Raw genomic sequence first — 22,107 nt, 5'->3', positions numbered from 1 at the left:
CTTTTCTTATGCCAGACACAATACTATATACTCTTCTTTTCATTTGCTTTAGGAAAGCTCAGTAAGCTTTCTTTTATTTTTTTTCCAGAGGCAGGGTCTGGCTCTATCACCCAGGCTGGAGTGTATGGCACAACCATCGCTCACTGCAGCCTCAACCTCCTGGGCTCAAGTGATCCTCCTGCCTCAGGCTCCCAAAGTGCTGGGATAGCAGACATGAGCTGCCACACCCAGCCAGCAATATACAACCTTGAAGGGTTAATAGTGACATGGACAGAGGCAAGGTGCCCAGTTACACATTTTCAGACATCATCTTGTTTATTACAAAACTTAAAACACCTTCCAGGCAAGATCCAAAGCAATTTTATCCTAACATTGTTCACCTTCATCTGTAGAGTCAAATGTATCTGCCAGCTTGTGTTGACAAGGGGGAATGCTTCCCATTTGGTCAAGGTTGAGGGACAGTAAAGGAATCTTGTATTCTAATGAGTACAGCATCCTTTCATTGTCCAAGCCATCCACCTTAGGCTTTGAGGTTCAAGTCCAGGTCTGGAGAAGAGAAAGTTTCATACCCAACCTTGTGGTCTTTCCTTCGGTAGTACATTCGTGTCAGCACAGTCATTAGGAAAGTCTCCAGTATGAGGAGGTGGCAATTCATCACTGCAGTGTGGGGTGAAATACAGCGTAGGTTATGCTGAGTTACAGAGGTGGTATTTTACTAGCAGCCCGGGCACAGGAGTTGAGCAACACTTTCTCCAGTTTATCCCCAAATCAGGACTTAGGGATACGAAATTGTCATAAATAACACAGCGGGTTAATGGTAGAGCCAGAACCGGAACTTGGCTGTCTACTTCTGTGCTCTGAGGCTGGCATACAGTCCATTTCTTATGTGTGTTCCATCAACATGGGCTTCTGTTTTTTAACCATTCCCATTCCTCTCCCAGGAGCTGAGGACTGAACCCATGGCTTCCTGGGTTGGCCCTCAGGGCTGGCCTCAAGCTGTGGGGTTTCACTTCTCTTCTGTGTGATCAGAGAGGTCATAGTTTCCTTAAAGCCTCTGTTGGGCTTTCCCGAAGATCCCTTCTGAACACTCTGAGCAGAAGTCAGGCTGGCCTAATGTCTGTTCTGGGGCCCCTTCTTTCCTGACTCTCCCCGTCTCATCCATCCCACGATGGGACAGGAGGCTTAACGTGCTCACCTTGAGACCTGGTTTTAGAGGAATAGGGAGGCGAACAAGCAATCTGCCCACCGTTGGCCAGGACTGAGAAGATGGAGGGCTGTAGGGCAGTCAGGATGAGGAGAACCTGCGGAACATAAAAGAGAGGCAAGGGGGGACTGGGCCTGCCCTCGCGGCACAGAACGCAGCCAGCCCCCTGCCGGGCCTTGCCCTTCCGCTGGGCAGGTTCCACCCACCGTCAGATCTGTGCAGTCACAGAGGGTTGAGGCTCTCACTTCATTAAAAATCTGTGGGATTTTCATCTTTAGGCAAATGACATTCTTATTTTCTACCCAGTAGTTTATTAGAGTTTCTGACAAGATATAAGAACTGATTAAAGGGTTCATTTTTAATTCCCTTTCTCAGCCATGGCTACCAATGCGCACTCAATGGATAAAGAGATGGGTGATTAGAGAAGAGTCATTCCATCTAGCTCAAGTGCCTGAGGTCCCTGCTCCTAGAATAATGGACAATTAACCATTAAAATGCCCTTTGAAAACTCTGCCATCCCAGAGACTGCAGGGAGAGGGCAATGGGGAATGTGTTTAATGGGTGCCTGGAGATGGATGGTGGTAATGGTAGTGCAACGATGGGAATGTACTTAATGCCACAGAACCTGACACTTCAAAATCATTAATGGCAAATTTTATCAATATTTCACCAAATAAAGAAGGCGAAAGGGGAGAAGAAGAAGATCACTGTCCAGAAGCCCTGGAAGCACCATTTATCTTAGTATTGCCCTCCCTGAGTACATTGTGTGGAAACCTCAGCTTCTTCAAGGCTGGCATGGCTCGCCCAGGCTCCCCCACGTTAACCATGGGCAGGCTCGGCCATCACACGGCTTTTATCTTTCGGCCTGGTCTCAAGTACTTCTGGGACCCAGAACCTTTCTGACCCTTCAGTCCCTGACTCATTCCGGGGACTTCTCTCTTTATTCCCATAGCCCCTTTCATTCTACCTCCTATGTGCCTGGAAGTTCACATTTGGGAGGCATGTACGTAGATCAAATGAGAATGTATGTGAACTCACTCTGTTAAACTGTAGGGCAGTCATTATGCCTTGGGAGTAGAAGACCAGCAAGGAGACAGGATGGAGAGAGAAGGAGAACAAGACTAGGTTAGAAGTCATTGCATTTGGTGGAAAAGTCATCTTTGAGGTTGGAGAATGCAGCGTGTAGAAGGTGGGCCAACATGCCTTTGAGAGAATTTTCAGAAGCGTTGTGAAGATGAAGGGCAGGGTAAGGAGAAGACAGGTGTGTGGAGGAGTCAGACATACCTGGGTAGAAATTCTAGCCCCATTCCTTATGTGCCTTTGAGCAAGAACATCTCTGGGTCTGTTTCTTCCTTTGTAAAATGGGAATAATGACTCCTGGGGTTGTGAAAATTTAAGTGTAATGTGTGAAAGTGCCTGGCACAGGGCGTAGGTAGGTCCTGTAGCTAATGCTAATGCTGCTGCTGGTGTTGATGGGTTATAGGATTTTAGGAAGTCAGAGGTAGAAAAGGAAAGGAAGAAGCAAGGAGACAAATGTAAGGTTTGTTAACACACGTGTTACAGGTTAAATTGTGTCCCCAAAAAGCTATGTTGAAGTCCTGCCCCACAGTACTCGTGACCTTATTTAAGAACAGTTTGTTACAAATGTAATTAGTTAAGATGAGGTCATAATGGAATAGGGTGGGCCCTTAATCCAGTTTGATTGGTGTCCTAAAAATAGATGAGATGGAGGGGCACAGTGGCTCACGCCTGTAATCCCAACACTTTGGGAGGCCGAGGCGGGTGGATCACCTGGGGTCAGGAGTTTGAGACCAGCCTGGCCAACATAGCGAAACCCCCTCTCTACTAAAAATGCAAAATTAGCCGGGCGTGGTGGTACATGCCTGTTATCCCAGCTACTTGGGAGGCTGAGGCAAGAGAATTGCTTAACCTGAGATGGCACCACTGCACTCCAGCCTGGGCAATAGAGCAAGACTCCGTCTCAAAAAAAAAAAAAAAAAAAAATAGAAGACACACAGAAACACAAGGGGAGAATATAACAAGATAATGGAGGCAGAAATGGGAGTGACGCAAATGCTGGTCAAGGATGGTCCAGGACTGCTGGCAACTAGGAAACTAGGGAGAGGCTGGGACTCCCTGCAGGGCTCAAAGGGAGCACGGCCCTGCTGGCTCCTTCGCTGTGGACTTCTAGCCTCCAGCACAATGAGACAAGACATGTCTGTTGTTTTAAGCCATCTGATTTGTGGTATTTTGTCATGGCAGCCCTGGGAAACAATTCCAGCACAGAAAGACAAAAGCGGGAAGCACAGGAATCATTTTCCAAATCTCATGAGAGACGTGAGGCTTATGAAAAAGATTCCCAGCCCACTTTAGCCTTTATTGGCTTCACTTACTAACCCCAACTATCTGTAGCTTGGTTATGAAACATCTTTTCTCTCCCAGGGTATAGTTACCTGGAACAGAGCAAATTTGGCTCCCATGTTCTGCTCACCCAGGTGTAGCCTGGCTTGACGGGAAATGATGCCCAGGGTCCAGAGAGCCAGCAGTGTGGACACGCCGAGGAAAGTGTTGATCCATAGAGCTGTGCTCCCCTCAGAAATCTGGTGGCAACAGAAAGTAGTCAGTGAGGCAGGCAAGCTCTCTCTCTCTTTCAAGAGATGGTGTCACTCTGTCACCCAGCTGAAAGTGCAGAGGTGCAATCATAGCTCACTGCAGCATCACACTCCTGGCTCCAGTGATCCACTTGCCTCAGGCTCCTGAGTAGCTGGGACTACAGGTGCACACCACCATTCCCAGCTAACTTTTTTTTTTTTTTTTTTTTTTTTAAATAATAGAGATGGGCCAGGCGTGGTGGCTCACGCCTATAATCCCAGCACTTTGGGAGGCAGAGGCGGGCGGATCACCTGAGGTCAGGTGTTCAAGACCAGCCTGACCAACATGGAGAAACCCCATCTCTATGAAAAATACAAAATTAGCCAGGGGTGGTGGTGCATGCCTGTAATCCCAGCTACTCAGGAGGCTGAGGTAGGAGAATCACTTGAACCCGGGAGGCGGAGGTTGCAGTGAGCCAAGATGCGCTATTGCACTCCAGCCTGGGCGACAAAAGAGAAACTCCGTCGCAAAAAAAAAAAAAAAAAAAAGAGATGGGATCTCACTATGTTGCCCAAGCTGGTCGCAAACTCCTGGCTTCAAGTGATCCTCCCACCTCAGCCTCCCAGAGTGCTGGGATTACAGGCGTGAGCCACCATGCCCAGCCTAATTTTAAAAACATTTTTAGAAATGGCATCTCGCTATATTGTCCAGGCTGGTCTTGAACTCCCACTCTTGAGCAATCCTCCCACCTCGGCCTCGTGAGCCATTGGGATCACAGGCATGCATCATGGCACCCGGTGCTTCCTTTGAGCTCTCCTCTCCCACGGCAGGAACGGTAATGAAAAAGCCTGGGGGCCTGGCCTATTGCGGTTCTCTCCCTGGCAGTCCCTGAGCCTCTGTTTTCCCACAGCCACCCTTTTCTGGGGCCCTCTGTCAAGGGGTGTTGGCTCTGGTGATTCCTTTTAGAACACAAAGGTACTAAATGAGTCTTGGACTGTGCTGTCCCTTACTCCCGGCTTACGTCTGCTGGGTCATAGATGCCGTCGGGGATGAGAAACAGGCCCACCAGGGTCAGCGTTATCTTCAAGAAGGCGTATTGGAAAGGGCCCAACATCAGCAGCTGAAGCTTCTTCCTGAGTGGGGAAGAGGGTTAGGAACATGGGCCCACAAACCCCCTGCCCCAGGAAGACGCCCCGGCTCCTCACTGGGCTCCTGGGCTGAGGCTCGGCTGCCGTCATAAACACCAACCAGGTTAAGTGGATGGGGACAGAGGAAAAAAGCAGAATGTTGAGAGTACTGGGAACCCTCTTAGCCTCCCAGTCACCTCCAGACAAGAATTCCGTCTTTGGAGCGAGGTCTGGGAGTGTGACCTCAACCTCATTCACCAAAGTGGGCAGAAGGGGCAAGCGAATGGCCCCAAGTCCAGTTTTCTCTGTGTGGCTAAGGCTTGCAGGGTGCAGTGAAGTTCAGTGATGAGAATTGAGGAGCTGTCCTTCCTCTGCTCCCCTGTCCCCTGAGGGTGACGCCCGTGGGTCCTGGCTGTGGGATGCCCACCCTTCCGTCACTGGCTTTGGCCTATTCACGCCTAATTCCCAGAGCCTTGAAGGGGGCTAGGGGTCCAGGAGAGGCTCCCCGGCTCCTGGGGAAGGCACCTTGGCCCCGCCTCACCTGGTGAGCAGCAGCCGCGGACAGCAGGGGCAGCAGCAGCAGCAGGGGCCTGTGTGGACCATCATCGGGGTGTCCCTCAGCGTCCTCAGCACTGCCTCCTTCCCCCCAAAGCCTTCCACCATGACCAGCATCAGCAGGTAAAAGCACACGGCATAAAACCTGGGGTGGGGAGAGAAGTGGGCCTACGAGGTCGGGGCACGCTGCAGGGACACCCCTTTGCTGCCAGAGAGAAAGACAGCAGGGAGAGGTGGGGCTTACTGAGGGGAAGAGCTAGGGCTGGGCGTTCTGGGTGTGTGACCCAAGAGGAGCGAGGGAGAGGAGACGGCCCACAGGACTGGGAGAAGGGGAATTTCAGACCGTGGGAACAGAGGGCTGGCTGAGGAATGTGCCAGATGCCAAAATGAGGCATTCCCCGAGCAGAGCCAGGAGCGCGAGAGCCCGGAACTAGCACAAGCTGGGAAGGGCCAGATTCATGGTCAGCTGGGATCAAGGACACGGACTCTGGAGTCCCGGTGAGCGGGAGCAGAGGGGCCCTTGGAGGTGGGGTGAGGCGGGGCACTCACGAGGTGATGGTCATTTCCACCAGCACCAGGGAACGAGGGATCCAGAGACCAAAGCAGCACAGCACAGACACCACCTGCTCAGAAGGGGCAGGAGCAGGTGAGGGCGGGAGGGAGACCTGAGGCTCCGGAAACCTTTTGCGGCAAGGGCGCAGGAGGCAAAACCTATACATTCGAGGCAGCGTTCCTTAAACGTTGCCAGCTGGAGAAAGAACTAATTAAGTCAAGCAAACCAAGGACCTGTGGGAGGGTGTTTCAAAAGCCTCAGCGTAAGGGTGGAGCTGAGTGTGACCCTGTGGAATGAGACTTTCCCCACACTCTGAGGAACCACGGCTGCCTCTACGGGAAGGAAGCTCTTTAAATGGCAACACTGTAGCGGGGAGCAAGGAGTGAGGCGGCTGGTGGGCTGAGCAGGTCTCCAGCTGTCTCCGCAGCCCTTAGAATTCAAACACTGCACAGCCTTCCAAGCAGAGGATCCTAACTGCAAGGGGAGATCGGACTGCAAACCTCCGCCCCCCGCGGGTCGTGGCAGGACACTCTTTGCTGAAGTGACGTGCTGAGTTTAGAGGAATTCTCACCTTGGTCTCTGCCTTCTTTTCAGTTCCCCCCACAGGGCAGCCCCGGGGGCCTCACCGTGGGTGCCGAGCTATTCCAGAGCAGAGTCCGCCTCTTGATGGGGCAAAGGGTGTTCTTGTACAGGTAGACGGCATCCTCCAGGAAGATGGCAATGGAGCCCAGCGCCAGCAAGGTCAGGATGCTGGTGAGGGCAAGTTCCACAGGGCCCAGGGCTAGAGGAGGAGAAGGCAGAGAGCTGACGACCGGGACTGAGCGGGAGAAGGCCTGGGCTTATTCCTCGGATGGAAATTGCCTTACTGGAGCTAGGCTCCCACCCGTGCACAGGAGTGAGGATTTTTTAGACTTAGAGTATTCAACCTGACTAAGAAATAGTCATTTTTTTTTTTTTTTTTAAGACGGAGCCTCACTCTGTTGCCCAGGCTGGAGTGCAGTGGTGTGAACTTGGCTCACTGCAACCTCCACCTCCCGGGTTTAAGTGATTCTCCTGCCTCAGCCTCCCAAGTAGCTGGGATTACAGACGCCCACCACTATGCCCGGCTAATTTTTATATTTTTAGTAGAGATAGTTTCCTCCATGTTGGCCAGGATGGTCTCGAACTCCTGACCTCAAGTGATCCACTCGCCTTGGCCCTGCAAAGTGCTGGGATTATAGGCCTCAGCCCCCGTGCCCGACCCCACTTCAGTTTTCTATCTCCAGTGCCAGGTGCTGCACTAGCAAATGTAGATCAATTAACATAATTGAAGCCGAATATAATTTATGGGACATTCTGGATCTGTTTAAGTTGATTTCACCAAAATTATATGGTGAAACCAGGACATTAGCAGAGAACTTTTTTGTGGGGAGGAGGACAGGGTCTCACTCCGTCGCCCAGGCTGGAGGGCAGTGGTGTGATCATGGCTCACTGCAACCTTGACCTTCCGGGTTCAAACCATCCTCCAACCTCAGCCTCCCAAGTAGCCTGGGACTACAGGCGCACACCCCCACCACGGCCGGCTAATTTTTAAAATTTTCTGTAGAGACGGGGTCTCACTACGTTGCCCAGACTGGTCTCAAACTCCTAGGCTTAAGCAGTCCTCCCACCCTGGTCTCCCAAAGTGCTGGGATTACAGACGTGAGTCACCACACTCGGCCAGGGGGGAACTTCAACAAAAGAGAAACGGATCAAATAAAAACCCCAAGGACACCTGACGCACGCTGGCCTCATGCTTGGTCTTACATGACCTATAGTCCAAGGTTTTCAAACTTTCGTGGATATCGCAGTCATTTTGGGAGTTGTTAAAAAGCAGCTAGCTGCCCAGGCCCTACCTTCAGACATGTGCGTCCATAGATCTGAGATGGGCCCAGTCATCTGCATTTTTAACAAGCTCACCTGATAGTGGCCGGAGGATAGCAGACACTGACAAATACTGGTAGACCTCATCTGGCCTCACCGTTGCTAACAGAAAAAAACGAATATAGTCACAATATGTGTTTCCGAACAAACGTGATTCATTAATGCAGCCGTTAGTTTTAAAGAAAGGGTTCTAGGTCCTTAGTGACCCTGTGGTCATTTATCTAAGTGTCTTTTCTAGTTATTGGACCCTCCTTTGCACCTGCTACCTGACTAGATAAGAGGAAGAAAGGGGAAAAACTGCCACACTCCAGTCACTGCGCTGTTGCCTTGCGGGGTGAGCACGAGGAAGGGATTAGCTAGTCTGCCCTGTGTTTTGGTGACTAAGGAACATGAGGGCAGCCCAGTGGGAGCAATATGACTGCTGAAACCAAAACAGGGAGAAAGGTGGCCACGGTACAGACTTGAGCTGGAGCTCTTGTCTCAGTCAGTCGCACCTGGTGGCACCACAGGACCAACCAGGACTATGGGTGAATCTGTCAAAAAATACGCTGACCCTCGGCCGGGCATGGTGGCTCACACTGGTAGTCCCAGCACTTTGGGAAGCTGAGGTGGGCGGATCACTTGAGGCCAGGAGTCCAAGACCAGCCTGGCCAACATAGTGAAACCCCACCTCTACTAAAAATACAGAAATTAGCCGGGTGTGGTGGCGCCTGCCTGTGATCCCAGCTACTCGGGGAGAGGTGAAGGCTGTAGTGAGCCAGGATCACACCACTGCACTCCAGCCTGGGTGAAAAAAAAAAAAAAAAAAGGAAAATACCTATAATACTGAAAAAAGTTAGCAATGCTTATGTTTGGGTGATGGGACTATGGATGATTTGTGTCTTCTTTTCTACTTACTTTTTTCTATCTTTTCTGAGTAGTCACTTTTTTAAAAATTAAACAACTTAAATTTATTTTCTCATAGTTTTGGAGGCTAGTTCAAGATCAAGGTGTCAGCAGGTTTGATTTCTCCTGAGGCCTCTCTCCTCCACTTGCAGACAACTCTTCTCCCCTCCCCTACCCTCCCCTCCCCTCTCCCCTTCCCTCCCCTCTCCCCTCTCCTCCCCTCTCCTCCCCTCCCATCTCCTCCCCTCTCCTCCCCTCCCATCTCCTCCCCGCGCCCCCCCGCCCCCTTCTCTTCTTTCAACGAAGTTTCACTCTTGTCGCCCAGGCTGGAGTGCACTGGTCTGATCTTAGCTTACTGCAGCCTCCACCTCCCAGGTTTAAGTGATTCTCCTGCCTCAGCCTCCCAAGTAGCTGGGACTACAGGCACCTGCCACCACGCCCAGCTAGTAGAGACGGTTTTCGCCATATTGGCCAGGCTGGTCTTGAACTGACTTCAACTGACCCGCCCACCTCGGCCTCCCAAAGTGCTGGGATTACAGGCGTGAGCCACCGGGTCCGGCCGACAACCGCGTTTCTACTGTGTCCCCACATGGCCTTTTCTCTGTGTGTGAAAATCCCTAGTGTCTTTCTTTTCCAATTATTCTATAATGAATATGTATTTATAACAAAAATAAACCTTCTTTTAGAAAAGAACATATTTTTCCAAATATACAATGATGTGAAAAATTTATTTTGTATCATGCTTACAAAAACAGAACATAAAATTTTAGGAATAGTATGATTTCTACAAATGTTAAATAAAAACATAGAGAAAGGGCCAGGCACAGTGGCTCATGCCTATAATCCTGGCACTTTGGGAGGCCGAGGCGGGTGGATCACTTGAGGTCAGGAATTTGAGACCAGCCTGGCCAACATGGTGGAACCCCATCTCTACCAAAAATACAAAAATTAGCCAGACAAGGTGGCGCGCACCTGTAATCCCACCTACTGGAGAGGCTGAGGCAGGAGAATTGCTTGAACTGGGAGGCGGAGCTTGCAGTGAGCTGAGATCGCGCCACTGCACTCCAGCCTGGGCCACAGAGCCAGACTGTCTGAAAAAAAAAAAAAAAAGGCATTAAAAAAAAGGAAATTACACTAAGATATTTGCTGTGTCTGTCTCTGGGTGGGACTGTAGATGATTTTTTTCTCTTTCTACTGTTCTGTATTTTCTCTCTTTTTTTTTTTTTTTAACTAAACCTGAATGATTTTTATAATAGAAATGTTTAATTAAAAAAAACTCAGACAATAGGCAAAGTACAGATAGGAAAAAGCCAACATTAATGCAGGTGGTTTTCCAAAACCAATGTTCTGTGGTTGGGAAGCGGGGGCCATTGCTAGAGCCTCTCTTACCCCCAGCCCCTTGTGCTCATCAGCCCTCGGAGAGCGTAAAAACTGCCCTTTCACACGCCACCAACCCAGTCTTTCCCAGTCTTCATTTCCCTAACTGCTCCCTGCTCCGTGAACATCTCCATTCCGGGTGACGTTACGTCCTCCTTCCGCCCACATCAGGGCTATTTGTATTTACACAGCTGTTTACTCGCTTATTCTCGGCTCTCCACCTTGTGGTGCACACTCCACGGAGGCAGGGACCTTGTCAAGCTTGTGCTTTGTTCTCAAATGCCCGGAGGAGTAACGGCTCTGTAACTATTTGTTGAATGAAAGAAATAACCTATGAGAATTCCTGTCATCATCTGCATTTTATAGACTTTTTCAGGAAACGAGGCTCAGAGAAGGAAGCACGTCTCCCAGGGTCACACAGCCTGGAAGTGAAGGAGCGGAGATTTAAACGCAGGTATTCGTGACTAAGCCCACACTCTTATTAACCATGACACACAGTGACTCCAGGTGTGTGTACTCGTGGATATGGGAGAGATTATCAAAGGCAACCCTGGGAGGGCCGTTCCGTTTATGAAGGTGAGGGTGGGGCAGATTCTGACTGTTCAACACAAATGGTTTTGCAGTGTCTTCTAACTGTTGCCTTTGGTACTCTAATTAGGAAAGGAAAAGTTCCTTAGCATCCATAGCCCGATACTGGGGCTGTCCATCAAACTATCTTCTTAGGAGATGGCCTCTTCTTTGCTGGTTGAACTCAATTTCCCCAAAAGGGCATCTAAATAGACACTATGGGACAAAAGTATTCCACAGCTAAAGAATTTTTGGAAATGAATTAAGGTTAAATGTGATGATTCCTGCAGAGCGTACTGACATTTTTAATCTGCTAATTTACATTGTAAATTTCCAAAAGGAGGGTCTAGAATGCACCTTTTACAAAACTTAGCTTTAACTTTCTTTTTTTTTTTTTTGAGATGGAGCCTTACTCTGTCACCAGGCTGGAGTGCAGTGGCGCGATCTCGGCTTACTGAAAGCTCCGCCTCGTGGATTGAAGCAATTCTTCTGCCTCCGCCTCCCAGGTAGCTGGGATTACAGGTACCCACCACCATGTCCAGCTAATTTTTGTATTTTAAGTAGAGATAGGGTTTCACCACGTTGGGCAGGCTGGTCTCGAACTCCTGACCTCAAGTGATCCACCCGCCTCGGCCTCCCAAAGTGCTGGGATTACAGGTGTGAGCCACCGCGCCTGGTCACAAAACTTAACTTCCTACAGAACTCTGTTTCCATGAAGGACTCCTTGGGATTAAGAGTCTGAGACTTTGGGAAATGCTTGTCTAGTTGACCATTTTGAATATAATCATACTTATAGCAACTATTAAATTTCCCACTGTCTCTGGAATAGCAAAGATTACTTTTTAAAATAATGAAAACAGGAACATTAAATAAGAATTTGAAAAAAGAGTAATCACCCATAATCCCAGCTTTCTAACCAAAAATTATTTCCATGATTGCATATTTGCTTCCAGTAGGTTAGGAGCACAGTATACAGCATTGGAGTCAGACACTTCAGTTCAAAGTAAAATGCCAGGCCGGGCGCGGTGGCTCACGCCTGTAATCCCAGCACTTTGGGAGGCCGAGGCGGGTGGATCACGAGGTCAGGAGATCGAGACCATCCTGACTAACATGGTGAAACCCCCGTCTCTACTAAAAATACAAAAAATTAGCCGGGCGTGGTGACGGGCGCCTGTAGTCCCAACTACTCGGGAGGCTGAGGCAGGAGAATAGCGTGAACCTGGGAGGCGGAGCTTGCAGTGAGCTGAGATCACGCCACTGCACTCCAGCCTGGGCGACAGAGCGAGACTCTGTCTCTTAAAAAAAAAAAAGCAACAACAACAAAAAAACAAAAACCAAACCAAACAAACAAACAAAAACAAAGTAAAATGCCACTTACTAATAGCTCTATGGCCATAGACAGGTTACTTATCCTCTCCTTAAGCTTCTTAGCAAAGCACCTGGCGTGTAGTATTTGTTCAATAAAAAGTAGCTTTAAGGCCGGGCACGGTGGTTCACGCCTGTAATCCCAGCCCTTCAGGAGGCCGAGGCAGGAGGATCGCTTGAGCTGGAGCGTTTGAGATCAGCCTGGGCAACAAAGTCAGACTCTGCCTCTACAAAAATTAAAAGTTAGCCCAGGCATGGTGGTGTGTGCCTGCAGTCCCAGCTACTCGAGAGGATGAGGTGGGAGGATCACTTGAGCCCAGAGCTCGAGCTGCTGTGAGCTGTGATTTTAAAATAAAAAAAAAATTGATTCAATCATTCTTCTAGAATAATAGCTTTTTTTTCTCTCTCTCTCTTTTTTTTTTAAATTGAGACAGGGTTTCGGTCTGTTGCTCAGGCTGAGGCTGGTGGTGCAATCATAGCTCACTGCAACCTCGACCTCCTGGGGTTGCAGCATGGGCCACCGTGACTGGCCTGAAATAGTTTTCTTAGCATTTAATTTTAAGTTCAAGACTAGCCTGGGCAACATGGAGAAACTCCATCTCTACAAAAAAATACAAAAATTAGCCGGGCTTGGTGGCATGTGCCTGTGGTCCCAGCTACTAGGGAGGCTGAGGTGGGAGGATCACCTGAGCCCAGCAGGTGGAGGGTTGGGGTGAGCCGAGATCGCACCACTGCACTCCAGCCTGAGTGACACAGCGAGACCCTGTCTCAAAAAAAAAAAAAAAGAAAAAGAAAAAATTAAGGAACAACAGAGTTTACAAACGAAGCGAGGAAGGAGTTTCGCCACAGCCTCCCAGAGGCACTTCTTCCTGCTTCTCCTATTTCTGTCTGTGCCGTCACCATTGCCCAGAACCAGCACTTACACGCCTAGGTCTTTCCTAGATTGCCTGCTCTTTCTTTGAACTGCCTGTTTCCCAACCCTTCCTCTTCTTTCCCTGCCACTGCCCTGCCTCGGACTCTTTTCCCGCATGGCAGGCCGGGGCAACGACCTCTCATTTACATCCCTGCCTATTTTTTGCTGTTGTTGAGACGGAGTCTTGTTCTGTCACCCAAGCTGGAGTGCAGTGGTGCGATCTTGGCTCACTGCAACCTCTGCCTCCCGGGTTCAAGCGATTCTCCTGCCTCAGCCTCCTGAGTAGCTGGGATTACAGGCACGCGCCACCACACCTGGCTAATTTTTGTATTTTCAGTAGAGACAGGATTTCACCACATTGGCCAGGCTGATCTTGAACTCTTGACCGCAAATGATCCGCCTGCCTCAGCCTCCCAAAGTGCTGGGATTACAGGCATGAGCCACGGTGTCCGGCCGCATCCCTGCTTCTTAAGGCTTTTCCTCTGCAGTCCATCCTGTTTACTAACTAATGGCCGAGAAGCACTACTTTCATCCAGCCACTCCCAGTCTCAGAGCCTTCACCAGCTCCTTCTCTCTGCGGGATAAAGTACAGCTCCTCTGCCAGCCCAGCGCGCAGCAGGCCTCACCTCACCTGCCCAGCCCTCTCAATTGTCCCCTGCTCTTCCACCAGGATCCTTGAATCCTGCCAGACCTCACTCCCCTGGGCCTGGGGCGCCCCCGAACTCATCCTCTCAGCTTCCCTGTCCCAGGAGGGCCCGCTGGCCAAATCCTCCCCACTCTGCCTGCAGCGAGGCTTGCTGGACTAGCAGACTCAGAATGGCCTGTTCTGAACAGCCTTGGGGTTTCCGTTTGCACATTCTGAAGCAAAGCAACGTGAGAACCGTTTTCACTGCGTGAGGCAAGGTTTCTCAACCTGAGCACTATTGACACTTTGGCCTGAATAATCTTTTCTGTGGGGGCTCTTCCCGTGCACTGTAGGAAGGTTAGCAGCTTTCCTGGCCTCTGACCACGAGATGCCAGTAGCACCTTCCAGTGTGGCAACCGGAAGTCTCCCGACACTGCCAAATGTTCCCTGGGGGGAGAGCTGCTGTGTAAGGGAAGGCTTGTACCACCAGCTGCACTCTCTCAACAGGAGGTTCCTGGAACTGGATGTAGCAGCCACCTACTGCCACTAACCACAGAGTGGCCACCAGGCATCTCCGGACACTGGCAGTTGGCAACCGCTCTGGTTCAGATCATCTGAAATGAAGCCCTACACAGCCCAGGGACACGCCCACGTCTGCGACAGAACGCATACTGAGAGCTTCCTGTTGCTTGGGAAACGCATTAAATGTGCTACAGAGACACAGACTTGTATCCAACATTTCAGAGATAGTCAATATGCAGCAGGAAAACAAAATAAAACGCAGGCGTGAGTCACATTTTCTCTAAGCTTGCTCGGGCCGTGATTCTCAATGTTTTTGGTGTCCGGGGAATAAGTTGAGCCCCATCCTATGCCTTTCACTTTCTTTTTCTTTTCTTTTTTTTTTTCATTTATTTTTGAGACGGAGTCTCACTCACTCTCTTGCCCAGGCTGGAGTGCAGTGGCGTGATCTCGGCTCACTGCAACCTCTGCCTCCCGAGTTCAAGCAATTCTCTTGCCTCAGCCTCCCGAGTAGCTGGGATTACAGGTGCCTGCCACCACGCCCGGCTAATTTTTGTATTTTCAGTAGAGACGGGGTTTCACCATGTTGGCCAGGCTGGTCTCCAACTTCTGGCTTCAAGTGATCCACCTGCCTTGGCCTCCCAAAGTGCAGGGATTACAGGCATGAGCCACCGCTCCCAGCCAATGCCTTTCACTTTCAAAAGTAATTCAGTAATAGAATCTTGTTGGCCAACACTGCGAGGACTTTTGCAGGTTCACCTATGGTTTTTTTTTTTTTTTAATTACTGTTTTATTTGGAAAAAGTGCTTCTTGCAAAAGGGAAGCTGCAAAACAGAGACCTCTGCAACAATTACTTGTTTTTTCTTAAAGTGAAAGAATGGGTGGGATCCAAGGAATCAAAGCAGTAGATGGACGACCAGGAGCACCCCAAGTTATCTTCAGGAAACAGAGCGACAAAACGCAAAGGTAAAATTTCCAGTCAAGGAATTCTTCCAACAGCTGAACTTGAGCTGGCCTCGGGGATCCCCACACCCTCCCCTTCAGTGGAAAATTATGACTTATTATTGCAAACCAATTACTCCACTACAATAAACACTGTAGAACAGGTTTTTGAATCCCATCTGTCCACCTGAGAGCTCAGGGGTGGAATGAGGCAAATACCCACAAAAACACACACAAAAACCCGACAACAGAATGCTCCAGTGAGGACAAAGGTTTTTCAGAAAGGCTGGATCGTAAAACAAATACAACTGGTTCACCTGTGTGAAGCACGTCACTCACCGTAACCACACTCTAGAGTGACATGGGTCCAGGGCGGATGCCGTGCGGCCCTCCAGGAGACCCGATGGCGCTTGGACCACTTGGGCACCATCTTGGGTCCCCAGATGGCTCTGGGGTCTGAAAAAGCGCCCCAGGTCGCAGTGTCCGCAGTTTGAATGAGCTTTGAGGCCAGTTTTGTGGAGGCCCAACATGACGGTTGCTCTCCAGAGCCAGGCTCTCATGCTCCCCTTTTGACCCACTGACTCCTTGAGGCATTGCCCTTCTCCAGAGCCTTAACCACGATGACAGACATCGGGCCAGTTATTCTCCCCGGCTGCCCAGGTGCACCAGCTCAGGGCCGCCTCTCCCCAGCTCCACTCAGCTATCCTGGTTTCCCTCCTCTCAGTTCCCTCTGAGGAGGGTCCCCACTCACCTCTCAGGAGTTGGGCTGCTGTGGGAGGCGGAGAGAAGCAGGCGGAGGGGATGCCGTAATTGGTCTTCAGCACCTCCAGAAGATCTGCTGTGTACCTGGCGAGACACCAGCCTGTGCTCAGAACCACGGGGGCTGGGGGAAGGGGGAGGGTTGCACACTGGACCCTCAACCACTCCTGAGTGCAGGACTTTGTCCATTTCCCCTCAGGGCCTCTTTCTCTCTCTTTCTTTCTTTCCTTCCTTCCTTCCTTTCACTCTCTTTCTTTCTCTTTCTCTCTCCCTTCCCCTTCTCTTTCCTTCCTTCCTTCCTTTTTTTTTCTTTTTGAGACAGGGTCTTACTCTGTTGTCCAGGCTGGAGTGCAGTGGTCTGTCTTGGCTCATACAAGCAGCCTTGACCTCCTGGGCTCAAGTGATCTACTCAACCCCCACCCCACGAGTAAGCTGGGACTACAGGTGCACGCCACCAGGCCCGGCTAATTTTTTATATTTTTGGTAGAGACAGGATTTCGCCATGTTGCTCAGACACTGGTCTCAAACTCCAGGACTCAAACTGGAACTGGGCTTAAACTCCTGGACTCCCGCCTCAGCCTCCCAAAGTGCTGGGATTACAGGCGCCCGGCCTCAGGGCCCTTTTCTTAGAGGGAGTGGAGAACTGGCCCAGGTCGGGGAGTAAGACAAGCTGCCACCTAGCCAGGGTGTGCCTGGCTGCCGTGCCTGAAGAGCCCACCGTGGATTCTCTCCATGCTGGTCGGGCAGCAGCCCAGGGACTGACCAGAGAGGAAGAGCAGGATCCCAGAGGAAGGGTGAGTCCTTACAGACGGACGGGCCCCCTGCTGCTGAGGGATGCTGCCATTTCCTCTGCGAATGCCTTCCACAGCCCCCGCTCTGGGATCTTTCTCTCCCCACGTTGGGGGGCAAGGCCGAGGCCCTGAAGTGTCACACCCTGGCCCAAACCCACGTTGTCCCTGAGGACCTAGGAACAGCTAGAGCATTTTCAGTCCTGTCTCATTCTGAGTGCGGCCGCCAAAGGGCTCTGGGAGGGAGAGAGGACAGGCCGCGGTATAGGGGCCACCGCTGCTTAGCAACTGGCCCAGGGCCCGCCGCCCTCACTTACCTGGGGTCAAGCTTTATCTGGGTCCTGCCCGGCTCCATCGCCGCGTTCTCTCCAGCAATCCCGCAGGCACCCGGGGTGAGGAAGGGCAGGCGGGGCGGGCAGGTGGGGGCCGGGGGGCAGGGTGGCCTTGCCTGGGCCGGGGTGGGGGGCAAGCAGAATTGCAGAGTCTTCCCCTCTGCCGCTCTCCCTCCTTGAGCTTCCAGGGCCAGCTTTCTATCTCAGAGTTCACCCTGGAGGAATTTGATCCTCTAGGCTGGCGGAGTTCCCTGTGCCTGACTCGTCCCTGCCCCCAGGTGTGGTCCCTCCCACCTCTTGGACAGGCGCCTTTGGCCACCCCTTGCCTCTGGCCCGGCCCATCCTATAGGATTTTGCTGCAAGTCTGCCCTGCCCTTCCAGGAGCTTCTGGAGTGGGGTGGGCTCACCACAAAGCCCCTGCCCTGGGCCGGGGTGGGGACGAAGTCCTCGCTCCTCACCGCAGTGCTCCCTGGTCAGCAGCCCCTGCGAACCTGCTGGAACTCAGGCTCGGGCACTCCGCAGCAGGGAGACTCAGGGCTGAGGCCTCGGCTGTGTTTGGTGCTGTCAGCCTGACGTGTGGAAGGGAGGACAGGCTGGAAAAGCCAGATGAGGCCGGTGTGGGTTTCCCAGACCCCAGTTCATCCCATCTGGATGACGGGCTTAGCCAGCCCCACGCTGGGCTGGAAGATGCTGTATTTAAGAGTCAGAGTTGCAGAGTGAGATTGCTGGGCATTTGACAGGTCTTGAAAACCTGCTGAATTATAGGCTTGCAAACGATTTTATTGGCTGATAGCTTCCCTTTTCTCTCTCTCCACATAGACTGAAATCTCTTCGAAGCCAGACACAGCATCTTGTACTGTGGTATGGTGGTACCTCTAGGTTCCTGGCACGCAGCCTGACACATACGAAGGGCCCCTTAGAATTTGGTTGCATAGTTGATGAAAGCAGCCAGCGTCTGTCAGCATGTCCGGTGTGCCAGGGCCCGCAGGACATGCAGTGTGTTCCTTAGCTTATTTAAACTTTACCACCGCGTGACAAGGGAAGTAGTATCCTTATTCCCATTTTACAGATAAGGAGGCTGAGGTCCGGAGAGGCTAAGAAACCAGGTCAGACAGAAAGCCGTGGGGTGTGGAGAGCGGCCAAAGCAGGGGAGGGGCTCTGTTGGGGCATGGTGGAGATGGAGGTAGTGAGAAGAGGGCCCAGGAGAGGGTGCAGAGGGTCAATTCTGGGAAGGGAGAGGGGGCTTCCTGCGCTGGGCTGGTGAGGCCATACAAGCAGTGGAAGCAGTACCTGATGGGGTACCCGGAGGACTCCCCACTCCTGTGCCCAGACACCCCAAAGTCTCTCCCAAGAGTCAAGCTGCATCCCCCTCCAGTTTCCCCTCCTCCTAAAGTCCAGTTCCTGGGACAGGACAATGTCGTGAGGCAGGCGTCTCAGGGGCCAGCTGCCTCCTAAGGTGGAGGTCAGGGAAGGAAGAGGCCTGCAAGGGCCCTGACCCCCAGAGGGTCACTGGCCTCAGCCCCACCCTGACAAAGACGCAGACTGACTCAGCTTCCTTCCAGCATCTCCGCAGGCACGTTCGCCAGGTCATTCACCCCCAGCCCACTGAGAGGCCTTGGGTTTAATTACCCAAAGCCCTGAACTTTAGACTTCCCAGAGCTGACAACAGGGCGCTGGGGACGTTCTTAGAAACTTCAGGACACAGTGGGGAATGGCAGGAAAGGTGAAAGGGCAGGAGGGAGCTGGAGGGGGCTGCGGTTGGGCTGAGACGGGTGCTTCCCCACTGGGCAGCAGAGACTAGGAGACCCCAGGAGAGACCGGCAGGGTGTCAGTGAGGGAAGGGGGCTTCTGCCCCACCCAAGGTCTCTAGGGGGTTGTCTTCTGTACAGCGTGGCCCGGGATCCAGCCAGTGGGAGGCCCTGCCTGGAGGCCGGCCCATCCCCAGCTAAGGCTTGGTCAGAGAGGATGAGCTGTGGCCGCCAGGGTCTCCTCTTGGCAGTTGGGGCCTGCCAGCTCTCAGAAACTGATTTTAGAACCAAAAAGAATAAGTCCTTCTGAATTTCATTTCTTTGGCCTATTTTTTCCCACAAAATTATATGATAGCATCATCTGACACTTATGGAGACAGAGGAGGGATGGGACTCGGCTCCCAACCCCGCTAATGCATTCGCTAGTGCATTCCCCCCCCAACATTTTTCTTCTTTTTTTTTTCTTACCTGCTCATTGAAGGACAGTGAAAGAATTAAGATAAGCAGCATTCCACTATAAATCTTACACAAAATGCCACATCCACTGATCACACGACCTTGAAAAATGAAGATAGGCAGCGTCGCACTTTCAATCTTGTACTTCAGGGAATGAACTCCATTGCCTTTGTGTGCACGAAGCCGGAAGCACGACCACTCTTTACCCTCGGCCTCATTACAAGACCAAAACCTCTGCCTCGGCGCGGGAACTCTCACCTGGAATCCCAGCACTTTGGAAGGCCGAAGCGGACGGATCACCTGAGGTGTCAGGAGTTTGAGACCAGCCTGGCCAACAAGGTGAAACCCCGTCTCTACTAAAAATACAAAAATTAGCCAGGTGTGGTGGTGTAATCCCAGCTACTCGGGAGGCTGAGGCACGAGAATCGCTTGAACCTGGGAGGCGGAGGTTGCAGGGAGCCGAGATCTTGTCACTGCACTCCAGACTCGGTGACAAGACAGAAACAAAACAAAAGCCTCTGCCAGGGAGAGGCTTTCTCGTCGTGTTCTGATCCTGCGATGTACGTGTTACCGCGATTCCTAACTATCCCTGTGTGTTCTGTCACTCCTGCAGGAACGCTCACCTACCTCATGAATTACGCGTGTCGCCCTCCTCAAGACGCCACAACACACTCCCCTGGGGAGCCAGCCGGAGAACTCTCCCTGCGGTGCTGTCTCCCCCGTGGTGGAACGGAAGCCCCTAATAAAGCCTTGTCTGGGAAATTTGCTTGGCCTCGTGTCAATTTTTATCGGAGCCTAAAGAACCTGTGGTCAGTAACACGATCACTTCAGTTATCACTTAAGTTTTGGCTTCCTTAATATGAGAGTCAGTTTTGAAAAATCAAAAAAGAGGCTGGGCGCCGTGGCTCACACCTGTAATCCCAGCACTTTGTGAGGCCGAGGCAGGTGGCTCACTTGAGGTCAGGAATTCGAGACCAGCCTGACCAACATGGTGAAACCCCATCTCTTAAAAATACAAAAATTAGGCCGAGTGCAGTGGCTCACACCTGTAATGCCAGTACTTTGGGAGGCTGAGGTGGGTGGATCACCTGAGGTCAGGAGTTCGAGACCAGGCTGGCCAACATGGTGAAACTCCGTCTCTACTAAAACTACAAAAAAAAAAAAAAAAAAAAAATTAGCTGGGCATGGTGGCAGGTGCCTATAATCCTAGCTACTTGGGAGGCTGAGGCAAGAGAATTGCTTGAACCCGGGAGGCAGAGATTGCAGTGAGCTGAGATGGTGCCATTGCACTCCAGCCCGGGTGACAGAGTGAGACTCAGTCTCAAAACAACAACAACAACAACAAACCTCATCTCTTCCAGTTCCCCCTCCTCCCACACCCTGGCAACTACGAATCTGCTTTTGACCTCTATGGATTTGGCTACTCTGGATATTTCATGGAAGTGGAACCATACAATATGTGGCTTTTTGTGCCTAGTTTCTTCCATTTCGCATAATCTTTTCTTTTCTTTTTTTTTTTTTTTTTTTGTGTTTTTGAGACATAGTTTCACTCTTGTTTCCCAGGCTGGAGTGCAATGGTGAGATCTCGGCTCACTGCAACCTCTGCCTCGCAGGTTCAAGCGATTCTCGTGCCTCAGCCTCCCGAGTAGCTGGGATTTCAGGTGCGCACCACCACGCCTGGCTAATTTTTGTATTTTTAGTAGAGATGTTGCAGGAAACTGAGGACTGGCAAGACTGAGACAGAGAACGAGAGGACTGTTTATTTCAGGTACGCACTGGCTTAGTGGACTCTCATCTAAAAAGCTGAGCATCGAACAAAGACAGAGCGGGGTTTTTATAAGCAGACTTACAATAAATAAAAGTACTTAATCATATGACAGGTCACATCATCTATAGCATAACTTGTGGCCTTGCATAGCTTGTGACTTTGTAGCTGCATTGAAAGAAAAACAAGAACTGGCTAAATACAGACATTTGTAAAACATAATCATGCTTAAGAAACCTGGGAAAGGAGTAACAGTCAAAGAATTTGTCTTTCTTTTTTTTCTTCAACTTTGCTCTGGAGGCGAGGGGTGTCTGGAGCTTATTCTTTTGGCCTTGGCTTCTTAAACAGCGTTATCTTATAACTGTCCTTGAAGTGAGCTTGCTGGGCAGAGGAAAACTTGTTCTTTTCTTTTTAACTTTTTCCTTGCTTGTTACTTGTCTTGGAGTGAATGAATGCATATTTATTTTTAAATTTCTGCCTCAGTTTCTTCTTTTTGAGGCCTTTTATAAAGGAAGTTTAATATGGCTCATGCTTGTAATCCCAGCACTTTAGGAGGCTGAGGTGGGTGGATCACCTGTGGTCAGGAGTTCGAGACCAGCCTGGCCAACATGACAAAACCCCGTCTCTACTACAAAATACAAAATGAGCTGGGCATGGTGATGCATGCCTGTAATCCCAGCTACTTGGGAGGCTGAGGCAGGAGAATCGCTTGAACCCAGGAGGCAGAGGTTGCGGTGAGCTGAGATCGCGCCATTACACTCCAGCCTGGGCAACAAGAGCGAAACTATCTCAAAAACAAACAAACAAACAAAACAAACCAACAAAAAAACCCAGCAACTTTCTTTCTTTTTTTTTTTTTTTTGAGATGGAGTTTACTCTGCCACCCAGGTTGGAGTGCAATGGCGGGATCTTGGCTCGCTGCAACGTCCACCTTCCAGGTTCAAGTGATTCTCCTGCCTCAGCCTTCTGAGTAGCTGGGACTACAGGCGTGCACCACCACTCCTGGCTAGTTTTGTATTTTTAGTGGAGATGGGGTTTCACCATGTTGGCCAGGCTGGTCTCAAACTCCTGACCTCGAGTGATCCGCCTGCCTCGGTCTCCCACAGTGCTGGGATTCCAGGGATTACAGCGCT

The 22,107-nt window shown here is 50.9% G+C and overlaps 1 protein-coding gene and 1 long non-coding RNA gene across 3 annotated transcripts; one reads left to right on the top strand and one right to left on the bottom strand.

The window, feature by feature from the left end:
- Positions 1 to 289: 289 nt before the first annotated feature.
- SLC51A (solute carrier family 51 member A) lies at positions 290 to 19,961 on the bottom strand. Of its 2 annotated transcripts, XM_031009689.3 has the most exons (10): positions 19,222 to 19,961; positions 16,991 to 17,121; positions 15,878 to 15,972; positions 6,658 to 6,812; positions 6,028 to 6,101; positions 5,465 to 5,623; positions 4,818 to 4,929; positions 3,658 to 3,804; positions 1,196 to 1,301; positions 290 to 657 (listed from the first exon to the last, which is right to left on the bottom strand). In XM_031009689.3, the coding sequence occupies exons 1-10, from the start codon at positions 19,261 to 19,263 to the stop codon at positions 521 to 523; spliced, it is 1,158 nt and encodes a 385-aa protein (XP_030865549.2). In that variant the 5' UTR covers positions 19,264 to 19,961; the 3' UTR covers positions 290 to 520. The 2 variants fall into 2 exon arrangements, with proteins under 2 accessions (XP_030865549.2, XP_055238713.1); XM_055382738.2 differs by lacking the exon at positions 16,991 to 17,121 and having other exon boundaries at positions 19,837 to 19,961.
- LOC115934033 (uncharacterized) lies at positions 5,604 to 19,948 on the top strand. Its single transcript, XR_004069883.3, has 6 exons — positions 5,604 to 5,976; positions 10,562 to 10,649; positions 14,173 to 14,451; positions 15,055 to 15,150; positions 19,360 to 19,548; positions 19,823 to 19,948. It is a non-coding gene; the product is annotated as an uncharacterized lncRNA (long non-coding RNA).
- Positions 19,962 to 22,107: the final 2,146 nt, after the last annotated feature.

This window comes from Gorilla gorilla, chromosome 2 (genome assembly GCF_029281585.2).
Source record: "Gorilla gorilla gorilla isolate KB3781 chromosome 2, NHGRI_mGorGor1-v2.1_pri, whole genome shotgun sequence".
Taxonomy (NCBI): domain Eukaryota; kingdom Metazoa; phylum Chordata; class Mammalia; order Primates; family Hominidae; genus Gorilla; species Gorilla gorilla.
The sequence above is the reverse complement of the archived record's forward strand: the minus strand, read 5'-3'. Positions and strand labels throughout refer to the sequence as shown.